A 17003-nucleotide genomic window follows, 5' to 3' on the forward strand; every position below is an offset into this window, starting at 1 on the left:
AGTGGTCATCAAAATCCACCAAGAGGCCTTTGACTACGTGGACCACTTTTCGTACTATGGGAGTCTTTTTATCAACAAGGGTAGATATTGATGAGGTTTAACAGTGCTTTCTGTGCCAACACAGCTTTTTTGAAGACCAGGACCTCGGACTTGGCCCAAACTTTATCTACAGAGCAGTAGTGATACCTGCCTTCCAATATGGCTCCGAGACATGGGACTATGTAAGCAGACACCTCAAAACCCTGCAGAGGTATCGCCCTCACTGCCTCTAAAGATCCTGCAAATCTATTGGCAGTGTAGGTGCACCAACGCCTGCGTTCTCATTCAAGGCAGCATTGAAACCTTGACCGCACGCCATAAGCTTCGCTGGGTGAGCTATGTCATCTGTATGACTGGCACTAGTCTCTCGAAACAAGCACACTAGTGAGCCCAGGAGGGCAGAAAAAATACTTCAATTACTCCCTCAAAGCAGCCTTGGGAAAAAGTACAACATCCCCACAGACACCTGGGAATCCCTGGCCCAAGACTGCCGAAGTGATGGAAAAGCATCTGTCAAGAGAACACCTCTAGTTTCAACCAAGAGCAAGCTGATGCCTAGCATCATTAGCAAAAGGAGTGTGTGACAACCCGGGAATCCCACCCACCCACTCCTCCAATCATCATCTGGCCCACCTGTGACAGACTAGGTCACGCATTGGATGCCTGTCACCCGAGTGGAATCAAGTCGAGAATTGCTCGTGGCGAAGACATGATGCTGTTTGTTCGAGAAACTGGTTTATGGTTGCAACCGTTATTATATCTAATACAGCTGAGATGATTATTCTGTGCTATTAGGTTTTTAAACGAGAATCAATAGCTAAAAAATGGTCCTGATTTTTCCACCGCTTAAATTTGTTTAAAATTTTTTTACTGACCATTATCGTAAAATTTTCTTTGCAAGATTTAACAAAAAATTGCATGTAAATATCATTACTTTGCTATTCAGTGGAAACATGCTGTTTTCCATTAAATTAATGTGATTAACCATTTTTACATTCCAGCATGCATATGTATAGTTCATGCAAATTAACTTGAACAAGCATATTCGGTAGATAGACAAGTCATCAAAACTAATTTTTCTTCCACGGGTCAATACACAAACATGTATCAGGCATGTGGCAATTTGCCAAGTATTTGGTTACTCCCAATAATTTTAGGCTTTTTTTTTAAGGCTCTTTGGACATAAAAGCTGCTACCCCTAGTCTAGAAGTTAAACTGTAAGATTTCTATTCCGGTTTAAACATGAATTGATTTTTTTCCCCCCCAACCTTGTTAAGCTATAAATGTGCAACTCTGGTAGCACCAGTACTGTACAATTGCTACAAAAACTAGGTTGATTGGAAATCTGATGCCAGAGGTTTTTCTAAATGTGAAGTTGAAGGAGTCTTTTTATTATAACAAGTATTGTTGCTGCCTGCTTATAGCATCCAGCCCAATTTTTACATTTTTGTTGAGCTTGGTGGAAAACTACAATTTGGCATGTAAACATAATTGATGTTTTTTGTCCTCCTTTGTCAGGCGATGACACTTGTGTACATCACTGTGTAGAGGACAAAGAGGAGGATGGTGTGGATAGTTGTGTAGAATGCTGGGCCAATGCTGCTGAAGAGAACATAAAAGGCAAAAACAAGAAGAAAAAGAAGAAAGGCAAAGGTGTAAAATGCGATGATGATGTAAGTATTTTGGTGGTTTTAGGCACTTGTATAGTTCATTTGGCCCATGTCTGCACTGGTCATCAAGCACTTATCTATTATAATCCCATTTTCCAGCACTTGGTCCATAGCTTTGTGGGCGATAACATTTCAAATGTGCATCTAAACGTTTCTTAAATGTTCCCACCTCTACCACCCTTTCAGACACTGAGTTCCAGATTTCAACCATCCTCTGGGTGAAAGTTTTTCCTTGCATTTCCTCTAAACCTCCTGTCCTTTAACTTGAATCTATGTCCCCTGGGGAAAGGTACCTTCCTAACCACTGTCCCTCCTAATTCTACCTCCATCTGGATCCCCTGAGCCTCCTTTTGCTCCAGGGAAAACAACCCCAGCCTATCCAGTCTCTCAATAGCTGAAACACTCCAGCCCCATCAACATCCTGGTGAATCTCCTCTGCATCTTCTCCAGTGCAATCACTTCCTTCCTATAGTGTGGTGACCAGAACTGCACACAGTTCCAGCTGGGACCTAACTCGCTTGAGACGGCTCCAACATAACTTTCCCCTACTCTTTCATATTCCATGCCTTTTTAATAAACACAAGAATTCCATGAGCCTTAACTGCCTTATCTACCTGTCCTGCTATCTTCAGAAATGTCTGGGTATGCACACCCAGGTCCTTTTGATTCTCTGTACTTCCGAGGGTCTGACCATTCATTGTATATTCTCTTGCCTCGTTAGTCCTCCCAAAATGCATTGCCTCACCTCCCAAGGTGTGCCTGGAAAATATTATACCGTAAATATTTAATTTTGTCCTTTTGCCATTACCCATCAGAAGTGGGTCTTTCATTACTATGTATCAGTTGAATTAACGAAGGTTTCCAAACTTGGCATGTTTTTGTGTATACCAGTCATTTTGAGAGTAATGTACCTTTTTTGAAGCCTGGATTTTAATGATCTTCATTAGTGTCACAAGTAGGCTTACATTAACACTGCAATGAAGTTACATTTACAACTATAATGAGCACAGTCATTCCAGAATTATACTCGCCAAATGAGGCAAGCATTTTTCCCTCCAGTTACTGGAACTTTCTTATCCTTTGAGAAGGTGATGCAGATATTGAGAATGACTGCAAAGCCTAAGCACATTGTGTCCCACAATTTCAGTTTTTCTTCCTGCAGATTTTGCATGTGTATCCTGAGGTGACTGGGCATGCATTGTTTTAAATTCAAGAACTTCTTCTGTTTGTTCTTCTGTTTTCCATTTTAAATGAGAGCAAATACAAAATTGCTAAAGACTTTTTGCAATGGTCTGAAGTTGCTAATTTTTTGCATGTTTTCTCCTTTTTAGAGTGAAAATACAGGAGATTGTAATATGGACCTAAGTAGACAAGAAAACTTGGGTAATACTTTTCATAATGAGTTACATCATGACAAAACCAAAGATAGCTGTAACTCACTAGAGAAAAGTGGTCAACAGCCAGTTTGGGTAGCACAGATACTGTCAGAAAAGCATTTTTCACAATCTTCACAAATTCCACCACCCTGTCTGCCTGACTGGGGAAGAGGCACAAAAACCTTAAAGGAACTACTTGTAAGTATGAAAGTTATATTTCATGTTTGAATACATTATTTTTATTAACTGGTAGATATGGTAATATTGTTTGTCGGCAACTCTTTATAATTGAGGAGAAAACCTAAAACTGTGCTTGAGTATCATTTCCAGATTTTGTAAACTTGTTACTGAAGAGATTTATACATATTCTTCCTTGGTGCAAAGTGATCAGTTTCACCTGAAGTACTAATTACATTTTTTTTTACAGTCTTGCCACAAGAAAGCATCAACAGAAGCAAACCAATTGATCTAAATGGTTGTAGAAATTCACTGAAATTTTAATTTTCAGTGGGAGAGCACATCTTGTTGACTTTCCAAATGGGAATTACCTCGAACAGTACAAAATTGTCCAAACAGATTACGGGCGACACAGTAGCAGTGGTTAGCACTGTTGCTTCACAGCGCCAGGTTCGCTGGTTTGTTTCCCGGCTTGGGTCACCTGTCTGTGCAGAGTCTGCACGTTCTCCCTGTGTCTGCGCAGGTTTCCTCCTGGTGCTCCGGTTTCCCCCCCAGTCCTGAAAGACGTGTTGTCAGGTGAATTCGACATTCTGAATTCTCCCTCTGGTACCTGAACAGGTGCTGGACTGTGGCGACTAGGGGCTTTTCACAATAACTTCATTGCAGTGTTAATGTAACCCTACTTGTGACAATTATTATTAAACAACAGAAACTATGCAACTTGCCAGTTAAAATTGAAGACATTTTAAGTCCTGTTTTAAAAATTAGTTTCCATAGGTAAATATTCTAAGTGTAAAAATTGGGGGAAATGTACATATATTTTGGAAATTTACATTACTGATTTAAGGCTTCAGAAAAATGCAGTTTTCCCTTTCTTTAATAAATGAGAACCCAATGTGTAATCAGTTGTAATGGGAACAGTTGCATTTGTGGTTTCTATATATTTTCATCCAACATGCATTGCAAGGCTCAGAAGAAAGACTGTCAGAAAAGACTTCAAAGCACCTGTCACATATACAGATTTGGTCAGCCAGATATTGTAAATCCTTAGCCAATGCCACAGGACAGTGCCAAAAGGCTGTGATTATAAATTTGTTATGGGGTGTGAGGAAACTAATTTACTGACTCACTGAATAGCAGAAGCCAACATCTTTTTTAATAGTTTCAATTGGACTTGATAAATTGGAACAAATTTTAGACTTCAAATTAGGGATGTAATTAATGCCTCGCTGTCAGAATTGCGACAAGCAATAGATTTTTTTTGTGCATGGCTATTTAATAAAAATAGGTCTGTCTAGCAGGTTTGTGTTTGTTATTCAGCACATTGTAACCATTGTTGCTTTAAAAAAAAAATCCTGGCTGGCCACCATTCTGGGTGAGTTTCTTGAAAGAAGCCTGTTATACTGTTGTGAAATTATGAACACTTCCCCGGATGGATGAAACCTGTTGTGAAGTTATTACCACTTCCCTGGATGGATGAGGTAATAAGATTTCATTCACACAAGATTTTTAGGAGTTGGGAGGGAAACCACTTGTCTTAGTTTCAACCTCTGCCCTACTCTTGTAGTGCCATAGTTGGCACGGGCTGTTGGTCGGTAGTGAAGGCTTGGTATAACTGGAGGTGAGCTGGTGTTTGGCTCTTCTGTTGGATTAGTTTTTCCCTGGCACATCATTTCCCTGGCATATTAACTGCTTATTTGCCCAAGCCTGAATGTTAACTCAAATTGCTTTCCACTTATCAGTTGTGAATTGAACTGAATGCTGTTGAATAGGCAGATGTCATTGAAGCAGTTGTGGAATTCTTGCAGTTCATCTTTGGGGTGTGATTGGCTTGACATTTATGGCCTGACATGGCAGTCTTTGTTTGAATTTATTACAATTCATTTCAGCTACAGCAAGGTTTTCCCTTGTTCAGCTTTGTTTTCGGATATAGTCAACTACTCGTATCCATGCCTGGTTAACTGCTGTACCAAAATATATTCTGGCAGTTCAAAAAACATTGAGCAGATGTTGCTTTAAAACCACGAAACAACCCATGTCACCTTGCTGATTGGAATAATGTTGATTTGGTGGTGAATACCTGGGCTAGATTTTTCTTGTGGATAAAACAGAGTGCAGTTTTCTGCATGGCTGGGGTCATGGAAAGAGGAGTGAGGTGGGGTAGGGTTGGTGCAACAATTCATTCTGATGCAGGGGTCTTCCACACTAAGTCTGATACTGTTTTCAAATCTATCCACCTGATCATCTTGTGTAACAGCTCACCACTAGATGGAGCTATTTCTAACATTTTGTCAAATGAAATGCAAACATCGTAATCAACTGAATCATAAAATCCCTACAGTGCAGAAGGAAGCCATCAGCCCATTGAGTCTGCACCAACCCTGTGAAGAGCACTCCATCCAAGCCCTACTCCCCTGCTATATCCCAATATTCCCTGAACCTAAACTACAGTTATGGAAGGGGCATTTAGCATGGCCAATCCATCTAACCTGTACATCTTTGGATGAGGGGAGGAAACCAGAGCACCCAAAGGAAACCCACTCAAACAAACTGCACAGTTGCCCACAGCCAAAATTGAACCTGGGTGCCTGTGCCTGGTTTATAAAGGATTCAGGAGCACTTTCAAGGAGGGTTTTCTATTCGTATTCCTGACCCTTGAGAAATGTTTGCACATGATTTTTAGTCCAAAACCTTTTAATTTGCATGTTTTGTCTTCACACCGAAGGTAAAATAGCCACAAACATTTTGCTCAGCTATTTTCTTCAAACATAACTAAATTTATCTTGGTATTTCTAAACCAAAGGTTTAACTGACTTATCACGTCTGAAGATAGTGGGTTCAAATTCCACTTTAGGATTTGAGCATTTGGGATTCACTGATATTTTTTTCTCTCTTTTTCTTAAATTTAGAGTACCCAATTCATTTTTGCAATTAAGGGGCAATTTAGTGTAGCCAATCCACTGAGCCTGCACATCCCTGGGTTGTGGGGGCGAAACCCACGCAAACACGGAGAATGTGCAAACTCCACACGGACAGTGACCCAGAGCCGGGATCGAACCCGGGACCTCGGCGCCATGAGGCAGCAGTGCCTACCCACTGTGCCACTGCTGCCCTTTTCACCGATCTTGTCGCAAACTATCTCCAGGGTCCTGAAAGGTTCTATTAAACTCATCTTTTTAATACATCAGCCCCACCTTTTTTATTACTAGGATAATGATGTCGCTGGCTTGGCCAGCATTTATTGCTCATCCCTAATTGACCTTGAACTGAGACCATTCCAAGAAGGCATTGCTGTGAATCTGGAGTCACATGTAGGCCAGCAGATTTCCTTCCCTAAAGGACATTAGTGACAGATAGGTTTTTACAAAATTGACAGATTTCATGGTCATCATTAGACTTTTAATTCCAGATTTTTCAAATACCTGCTGTGGATTTAAACCTGGGTCCCCAGAGTGTTAACCCTGCATCTCTGGATTACTAGTCCAGTGACCAAGCCACTACACCAGCACCTTCTCTCTTAATACAAACCAGCCTCATCACCCAGCCTTATCATTGGGGCCTCATGGTAGCATGGTGGTTAGCATCAATGCTTCACAGCTCCAGGGTCCCAGGTTCGATTCCCGGCTGGGTCACTGTCTGTGTGGAGTCTGCACGTCCTCCCCGTGTGTGCGTGGGTTTCCTCCGGGTGCTCCGGTTTCCTCCCACAGTCCAAAGATGTGCGGGTTAGGTGGATTGGCCATGCTAAATTGCCCGTAGTGTAAGGTTAATGGGGGGGATTGTTGGGTTACGGGTATACGGGTTACGTGGGTTTAAGTAGGGTGATCATTGCTCGGCACAACATCGAGGGCCGAAGGGCCTGTTCTGTGCTGTACTGTTCTATATCTATATCTATATCACCATGTCCCTTAATCCCTACCCGGAAGTAACCACTTTTTTATTTTAAAAAAACTCATTGCTGTGTTGGGACATTGCTAGTACTGTTGGTTACTACAGTTGTATTTTAAAAAAATCTTAGCTCATCAATTTTAGCATTCAAGTTATCAATTTTGAATCTTGCAGTTCAGTCAGAGAGCCAGTTCAGACAAACGGGTAGTTTTCATGTTGACAGTTGGAAAAAATGAGTTTGCTTTCTCTCTGTTCTGCATATTGAATGTTGAAATGATGAGTGGAGAAAGGTGGCGATTTTCAACTTAACAGCACTTAATTGAGCAATAAGCTTTTATCATCCTTCTATCTAATGAAACTTCTAATTGCATCCTATAAAATATTCTTTAACTCTGGGCTGTTATTTTCATTGAGTTTCATATGTGAGAATTGTCAAGTGAACATTTGCCAACAGACAAGGATTAATTTGTTTAAACTTCTAAACAGCGGTTTAACTAGCAGATTAACTAGGAAGCTGTAACCTGAAGTCAGGTAGAAATATATCGCCTATAAGTTTTAGATTTGTGGAGTACCAAGAAAAACTGGAAGTGAATATTTGTGTTGTGAGACCACGTTGTGTAAATTTTGTCATTTCTTATACCTTGTACAATCTCAAGATGAGAAAAATTACTTCTACATTTATGTAATGTTCTGTTACAGCTTCGGTAAATGCAAATTCAGTATTTTTTGACTTTATATAATCCACTCATCACTCTTCTCCTTAAATAGGGGCTATTTAACTGTTCTCCTTAAATAGGGGCTATTTAACTGTTCTAAATAAAAACAAAATGGTGTAAATACTCACCAATTTAGACAACATCTGTGGAGAGGGAAAGAGTTAAATGTTTCGGGTCAATGAGTTAGTTACGGTCCTGCTTTACTAATACAGTGAGCTGACTGCTAGTTAATAAAATGTGGTATACAAACCGTTGTGCTGTAAATCATTTGTAATTTGCTGGTTTTATTTTTCAGGAAGAATCTGAATGTACTTCTGAAGAAGAGAATTTCATTACCCAAGATGAAATACAGTCATTTAAGACAAATAATCAATCTTTCTACATCAACCGAGAACAATACCGGCAGCACCTAAAAGAGAAGTTTAACAAATACTGTCGCTCCAATGACTACAATGTCTGCAATGGTTGGCTGACGACAGCTGGTGTAAACTAGCAGAGAGAGCTTTAAACAGAAGCTATCCTTTTCTACACAAACACTCTCAATGACCACTGCGCCTTCTCTCTCAATCTTAAGAAATTTAGATTTTTGTTTCCTGTTACATAATTTTACCTTGAACAATTGGTGGTGTGGTTTATTTTTATTTTTCTTTCTACACTCTCTCCCAGGCTGGTGGTGGGGAGCACATTTTTGCTCATCTGCTTTCTTGAATCTTGTGCAGTATTCAGCCAGATGTCTGCAAAAGCTTACTTTATACTTTTCAACAAAGCCTCTCCTCTCCCACTCACTAAATGTTTCTCTTTACTGTGAGAATTATACAAATGTCTAGTGACGAGAGATGTCCTACCAATAAATGTGTACAGAGAAAAATGAAACTTCTGATTTAAGGTTTTACAATAGACATCCATTTCAAATGATGTTTGGATGTAATATGTACAAGCGCAATGTGCAGAATTTACAAATAAAGAATATTTATTGATATGCATATCAAATTGTTGTGATTTTATGGTTCTTCTATTCTGCAAATAAATTATTATAAACATGCCTCAAACACTGAACTTCCATTAATATTGATTTGAGAACAGATCAGCTGATGGGATATATATTTGGAATATTAAGTAATTTCTTCATTTTCTTTGGCTTAACTAAATCTACTTAATACTTTGAAGCTGAGGCTGCTTTGCATGGGTAAAACAATTAGTATATAATTTTCAATACTATCTTTTTGCAGGATGACTTTGGAAATTTGATTTAGACTTATTGTCATTTGCGGTAATAGTAAATAGTATTCTGCGTAGGGACCACTAAATTAACTCTTGTAGTTAATCAACTCTGTGGGAAATTAACTCTTATAGTTGAGAAACTACTGCCTATGCATTTACTTTTATTTGCCCGTTTGTCAGCTATACTGCAGAAAGCAACAGCAAACCACTGCAGTACTTCACTGAGCATAATAATGGACCAATCCAATACAAGTCGATGGTTAACCAGACCTTTTTTGGGTGTGGTACCTGCAAGAGGAGGATAGATGGATGGTTGGCTTGCATCACTTTTTTATTCCCTCATCCTAAAACTTTTTTTTTTTGGAATTGTTATGTTATTAGTATTGACCAATTGGAAATATTAATTTGAGACTTGATGGTGTCCTGTTTGTTTTTGTCTGTGTTCATACTTGAGGCAAGGTCTCTGGTTAGTGATCCAGAGTGATTAATACTGGTTTGGCTGACCAGTGTTCTTTTTTTTTTCTGCCCCCACCCAGGTTCTTGCAATATCCATTGGAAAACAAATCAAACGTTTGTCCTTGAACCTGCCATTCTTAGTCGTCAAATGCTTTTGAAGTTTTGAGGGTTTCAAACTTTTGTTTGCCTGAACTTCCCTGTACATAGCATACATAAGCTTTGCATCCTTATTTGCATGGCACAATTTTAATAAAGCCATACCTCAAGAAATCATCTTTTACTGCATTGTTCACTATTTAATAGATTGTTCATCAGGCGGTGGAGCTCCCATCAGCACTGCTTTGCCCTGCCCTGAAGCGCTCTCCAGTAGATTCAGCTGTAAGATCCTTGCCTGTTTGTGTCTCCGGCTCGCTCTTCCTTATTACAAACTGACCCATCTACAATTCTTCACAGTCCTGTTTCTTGCTTGCTGGTAGCTACAAAATGGAATCGCTCTGCCATGATTTTGCGCCTCGAGTATATGACGTCAGAGTGCATGACTTGTACTCTGCTGCTGTTTCTGGGAGGAAGACTGCATTAATTTTTTAAAAAATATCTAATCCTGGGACCTGCTGAGCTAAAGGCCTGCACACTGCTAGATCTTGCTGAGGGGACAGGCATAACGGGACGGCCAGCATGCTTGAAAGCCGGTTATGACCGTTGGACAGTCCTGCGATCAGGAACACCGCAACCGATCACCACGACCCTCCTGACACCCACCCACGGGTCGCAACCCTGAGTTTGAAAATGACCCGAGCTAGGGTACTGCCCCCACCCAAATATAGCATGTACAATATTACATTTGGGGCACAATGGAAGGAATGCTGCATCGTTGGAGGGGGGAGGTCTTTCAGCTAAAAGTTTAATCCTACTTGAGTGGATGTTTTAAAAAAAAAAAAAAAAAAAATTTGAATAGTGACCTATTTCTGTTATGTTAATAACCAGGGAATATAGGTTTAAATTAATGGCAGAAGGATTAGAGGAAAGTTGTTTTTGTTTTCTTTTGGGGTGGTGGGTGAGATGGTAATGGAGGCAAAATCCTCTGCATTTCTTTTTAAAAAGCTCTTGGATATCCACTTAATCTTACAGGGCTGCAGATCAAGAGCTAGAAGGTGGGATTAGATTGGGTAATGCTTTTTTTCCTGCTGGATGGACACAGATGAAAGGCCTGTGTTACAAATGTCAAAAGAAACTGTCATGAAAGCTCTTGATCCTGCACTCATCAGGATAAATTTCAATGATTAGCAAGTAGACTCTGGTTGAAGTGTTCCATGAAAAATGCACGCGGCAATAGTTATCCATAAATTTGTTTCAATTTGAACCCAGGCATGTCAACAATAGTCGAGGCATTGGTGTGGGAAATGTCCCATGGAAACATTGCCCCCTGAGCTGAAGGGGGAGGTGGGATGAGGTCTTGCAACAAGAATTCAGGAAGCTGGGTAGTAGATTAAAAAGCAGGACCTCTCTGGTTGTAATCTCTGGATTACTCCCAATGCTACTGCTGGCCAATACCGAAATAGAATAGCGGAGATGAATGCGTGGCTGAAGACTTGATGCAGGAGGGAGGATTTCAGATTCCTGGACCATGGACCGTTTCTGGGGAAGATGGGACCTGTACAAGCGGGACAGTCTACATCTGAACCAGAGTAGAACTAATATCCTGGCAGATATGCTAGTGTTGGGAAGAGTTTAAACTAATTCAGCAGGGGGAGGGGACACAAACTGTTAGCAGCATAGGGACACAGCATAACACAGAAAAGCAATCGAGTCGGGGGATATAGTGTAGTAAGTTTCAAGGGAGTATGAGGCTGGATATTGTCTACTTTAATGCCAGGTCAAACAGATGAGGGTGAGGATGACGCATGGAATTGTGATATAGTAACCACAGGTGTGGTTGTGGGGGCAGGATTGGCATCTCCACATTTCGGGATCTAGAATCTTCAGGCAATACAGAGGAGAGGGTAAAACGGGAGGAGGCACTGCATTATTAGTTAAGGTGTCAGTTATTGCAGTAAGGAGAGAGATACCTTGGAGGGAAGTCATGATGCTTAGTCATGATGCTTTGTGGGTACATCTTAGAAATGGGAACGCCACATTGCGAGGTGTTTATTATAGACCCCCAGATGGTCAGCGGGAAATTGAGCAAAATGTGTACGATTCAGAGGTGTGTGAAAATGATAGGGTGATTATATTAGGTGATTTCAACTTTTCCAACATTAATTGGGATATTCACTGTTAAGGGCTTAGATGGAGTGGAGTTCTTAAAATGTATACAGGAGAACCTTATACCTCCATATGTTTTTTGGGTGGGGAGGGCGAGAGGTAAGAAAGGTGTGGATTTTAGTAAAACAAGGCAGGATCTGGCCAAAATAGACTGGAAAGAGTTTCCTGTGGGGAAATCTACTAAAGGAAGGGGGGGGGGTCAAAAAGGAAGTGGGGAAGAGTAACAAACCCAGAGAACCATTGATGACCAAAGACATTTAGGATACAATGAGAAGGAAAAGAGGCTCTTGGCAAGTACAAGGGGAGCAAATCAACAGGAGCATTAATGGAGCACAAAGTGCAGGATGGGATAAGAAAGCAATTAGGAGAGGAAAGAGGGGATATGAGAAAGCTCTGGCTGGTAAACGTAGACGAAATCCCAAGATAGTCTAGAAGTATATCAATTGGAAGAGGATAACCAAGGAAACAGTAGGGCCCAAAAGGGAAATCTCTGGTGGAGCCAGAGGACATTGGTAGGGTTTTGAATAAATATTTTGTATCGTCCTGCCCAAGAGAATGAGGTAGATAAAGAACTCTGGGGGAGAGAGACTGAGTTCCTGAGAAAATTGACATAGGGTGTGACAAGGTGTTGGCAGGCTTAAAAGTGGACAAATCTCCAAGTCTGGATGAATTGTGTCCTAAGATGCTGTGGGAAGCAAGGGAGGGAATTGCAGGGGTCTGACCCAACTTTTTAACTGGAGGGGTGTCAGAACTGTAGAACAGCTAATCTGGTCCCACTATTTAATAAAGGTAGAAATAGGCCAGGGAACTACAGACCAGTGAGTCTCCTGTCCGTGCTAGGGGCACTATTGGAGAAAATTCCGAAGGAGATAATCTGTGGCCACTTGGAGAGGCAAGGTTTAATCCGGAATAGTCGGCTAGCTTTGTCAGAGGGAGGTCATGCCTAACAAAATTTGATATTGAGCATGTGACCAGGTCTGTGGATGAGGGTAGTGCAGTTTACATGGATTTCAGCAAAGCCCTTTGACAAGGTCTCACTTGGGAGACTTCAGGTAAATTCAAAATTTGCTTAGCTGTAGGAGATAGATGGTGATGACGGTGACTGCTTTAATGACTGGAAGCCAGTGGCATACCACAGGGATCTGTGTTAGGTCCCCTATTGTTTGTCATTTATGTAAACTACTTAGATGCCTATGTCTGAGTAAGATCAGTAAGTTTGCAGATTCCAAAGATTTGCTGGGTGGTTAACTGAGGTTGAGTCTCTTGGGTTACAGGAAAATATAGACCGGATGGTCAAATGGGCAGAAAAATGGCTGGTGGAATTTAACCCTGAAAATTGAGGTTATACATGTGACGAGCAAGTATTCAAATGAATGGCATAACAATGAATGTTCTGAGGAACAAAGGGACTTTGGTGTGATTGTCCATAGATCTCTGAAGACAGAAAGGCAGGTTATGGGTGGTGCGAAATGCATATGGGTCACTTGTCTTTATCAATTGAGGCATAGATACAAAAGCGGGTCATGAGAGAGGTGATCTGATCGAGGTGTACAAGATTGAAGGGCATGGACAGGGTAGATGGGAAGCAACTGTTCCTCAAGAGGGGACTCAAGTTCTAGGTCAGGTTTGGGTGTGGATTTGAGAAAAATCTTTTTTACCCAGAGGGTAGTGATGCTCTGGAATGCACTGCCTGGGATGGTGATAGAGATGGGTTGCCTCATCCTTTTTTTAAAAAAATATATATATATCCTGATGAGCACTTAGCACATAACATCCAAGGCTATGAGCCCAGTGCTGGTAAATGGGATTAGGTAGGCAGTTCAAGTGTTTCTTGGGTGTCGGTGTTATTCTGTGATTCTGAGCTTCAGTTAAAAAAGACAATGTCTGGACATGTTCTTTTTGTTTACGGAGCACGTGTGTGTGTAACTTCTAGGATGTGTAAACTAAGTGCTGCCTTATTGTTGAATTATATCTCATGTTCAACCCTGTGTTCTGAGCTTTGCAAACACTGGCTGGTTAAGTGTGGTCCATATTCTAGCAAACCACCAAAAGGATGATCTACGAGCACAGGTGCGTGTGTAACTTCTCGGGTGTGCTGCTTTATCTGCCTGTTGGGACATGCTTACATACCTGTACCAGCACTGAAATTCATACACTCCTGTTTGTGTGATCGGCAAATGTCGTCTTGTATTAACTGCAGCATTCCGTTGGTGCAAGATACCACTTTTATTGCGGCTGCATAGTAACAGTGTGAAATAGCTAGCTTCATCCTTCGCTCAAATCTTTGAGATATCTTAGCCTTCTAGGGTAATCTGCAACTGGACACTTGGGACCATGAATTTTGCACAATATAAGGTGAGCAGTTATCTGATCAGTTTGGCTGTTTTGAAAGCAAGTTACAAAAACATTTATGTCCTATCTTATCTATGGCTGGTTCTACATAATATGAATTGGTTAAATGAGTGGCTTTAACCAGTTCAGAATTTTACAGGATCACTGAAGGATTCAGTCACCTGATTATAATACAAGACCGGTGTAAAGTTTCTTCAGGTGCTGCTCTAGGTTAATCAAATTCCAATTGAATTATGCCAACCACAATATGATGTAATACACTTTTGTAAAAGGCCAGCATTGATCCTGTCTGCTGAAATCCAATTGGGATCTCCACACGAGCACAGCTCCCCTAGCAGCTGTAACCAATGAGCCTGATACACTGCACAAAATGATCCATGTTGGTGAAGGGCATTGATAAAACTGTACTGGATAGCATGAAGATGTTTCCCCATTTGCTGCTCAAGGGCTGAATATCACTTGATAAAATGTATGAGCCTGCGAGGAAATTCTCCTGGAATTTAATAGCTCACTTAAAAGCAGTGTCCATGTGCTTGCTCAACATTGCTAGTCCATTCACTACAAAAGGAGCCATACATCACTAACATGGCAATCTAGATGTGCTACTGTTGTCTGAATCCACTGAACTTGTGAATATAGCAACCTTGCACAGCTTTAACAACCCAATGTATATGGTGTTGCCACAGGCTCCCCAAGTCCAGCCCTACTTTTTGGTTTCCACAAGAAACAAATCTTTGATGGAATGATCACTAACTGTACTTGGAAGATACATGTCCAAGCTTAGAAGACACCAGGCAATAAAACTTGCTTTTTTGTATATTAAAAAAGTCTTTACAATGCAGATTTATTTTCCCCCAGACACGACTTGCTGCCTGGGGCAAGTCGGGTTCCAGACCCCAATGGACATGATGATCTCACTGTGCCCAGGTATCCAGTTTAAAAACCTCTGAATTGACCTTTGTTTGTAAACGTACTTAGTAATTTTGATCTGACCTCAAATGTTTGTAAGCGTACTTGCTAATTTTGATCTTTGCTAATAAAGTATCGGCCTTGCTTGTTAATAAAATACTTCACACCCCGGATTCCTTTATCAAGAGTCCTGGTGGTTTCATTACTAGCAGAATATGCTGCTAATAGAAATGAGACTATTATAAATTTGCAGAAAACTATTTTAATTTTATAGTAAGCATTGTTTTACTATGCAGTAGGAGTGGAGTAAATTTTACACATTTGGGTTCCAAACATTTACATTTTAAAAATATTCGAAATGATATGTATTTTATGCTGTCTTTCAAATATTTACTCGAGCCATTTTATTTTATTTTCTGTACTGAAATGACAATCTTTGAAGTTTATTGCTTTAAGAGAACAAAAAAGAATATTACTGGGGGGGGGGGGGGGGGGAGCACCACCATTTTAAGAAGTCACAAGTATATATACGAGCCCAGTAAATTGGTATCCGCACTGCAATGCTTAAAACTTTAAGTACATATACACACTTGGCTGCAGATGCTTTGATTTAAATAATCTGAACCAGGGTGATATTGTGGATGCGAGGTGGGGGCATAGGATTGGTGTAATTGGTCAGTCTATAGGGGAAAACATCAATCAAAATGTCAGTTATTCACTGCTATGCTGCAATCCCTGGAAAATGAAGGTTGGATAAGTAATGATGTAAAATTCCAGGTCAATTATAATTAGACTGATTTGGGAGAGCTGATCTTAAAAGGGTTCAGACTAACTACACACCATACTGGGTACAAGATTGTTGTCACAGAATATTAAGTTAATTTAAAATAAGTACCAAAACTGGATACGTAACAAAATGCAATGATATTACACTCTGGAGCACGGCCAGTTCACTATGGTGCTGTTTCTTCCTGTAGTGTATCTTCGAGATGCACATTGGAAGGTCCCAAGAGATCTTTCTTTATACTCGGACAGACCCGGTCCATGTGCATGATCAGTGGTGTTCCTGTGTTCTCATTGGTTCAGACAGCACATGATCAGTCTCCGAATGATCACCTGATTCACTTCCTTTTATCTCCTGACAGATTCCCTAAAGAGCTAGATATCCGAGGAGTAATGTTATTTCACTACGTGTTCTACGATAACGGGGTGCCTCGACGTATTTCTGGTATTTGCTTATTTGAGATAAGAGAGACTCTACATGTCAATGTATAAATGATCAACTTCTGGGTCCATCACGCCAAATACCCGTGGGGTTTCCATTAAGACAGGTGCTTATCAATATGTTGCTAATGTGCACTCATGGTGACTGTTCATGCTTGGAGCAAAGCTAATTAAAATGGCGTAATATGACACAGTCTTGACCTGATTCAGAGATTACAAAGTTATTATTTCATAAATGACATCTAAACAAAAAAATGCCTATCAGTGCATGGGGAAAGTGTGTTACAACTAAGATAGCAGGGGTACGTAAACTTCTTGTACATTTTGAAAGAAAATAATTACTTATTTTAAGGTTGCACGTGAGAACGGAAATATAGCTTGCAGCTGCCATACGATCATGTGTATTTTCATTCAGATGAGAATGCCTCTTATAATGTAATAGTATCTACATTGACCATGATTACACAAAATATAATACTAGGATAATTGATTAAAATATTTTGTATACCTAATCATTAAATGTGGCTAAACTACACACATTATTAAACGTGGCTTGTCTTGTAATTTTGTTTATTGTCTACTCGTGAGCTCTTGGGATACAGATGTCCACGATCTTTACCGCCCTTCTCAAGAATCTCAAACATCACATGTTTAACTGATATTGCTTACTTATCACTGATTCGACCAGACCCATGGCCTCTCACCCTTACTGCTTA

At 40.4% G+C, this 17003-nt stretch overlaps 1 protein-coding gene across 6 annotated transcripts in view; it reads left to right on the forward strand.

Moving 5' to 3' along the window:
* The window catches only part of ggnbp2 (gametogenetin binding protein 2), a 65424-nt gene extending 56571 nt beyond the window's left edge, over positions 1-8853 (forward strand). For 5 of the 6 annotated variants that reach the window (XM_038814133.1, XM_038814132.1, XM_038814131.1 and 2 more), the window contains 3 exons: positions 1558-1712; positions 3041-3283; positions 8159-8853. In XM_038814133.1, the coding sequence (XP_038670061.1) occupies positions 1558-1712; positions 3041-3283; positions 8159-8356 (596 nt within the window). In that variant the 3' untranslated portion in view covers positions 8357-8853. Of the gene's footprint in view, positions 1-124; positions 954-1557; positions 1713-3040; positions 3284-8158 lie in introns of those variants that run through there. The other variant, XM_038814136.1, reaches the window with a different exon arrangement.
* Positions 8854-17003: the final 8150 nt, after the last annotated feature.

Source organism: Scyliorhinus canicula, chromosome 12 (assembly GCF_902713615.1).
Source record: "Scyliorhinus canicula chromosome 12, sScyCan1.1, whole genome shotgun sequence".
Taxonomy (NCBI): Eukaryota; Metazoa; Chordata; class Chondrichthyes; order Carcharhiniformes; family Scyliorhinidae; genus Scyliorhinus; species Scyliorhinus canicula.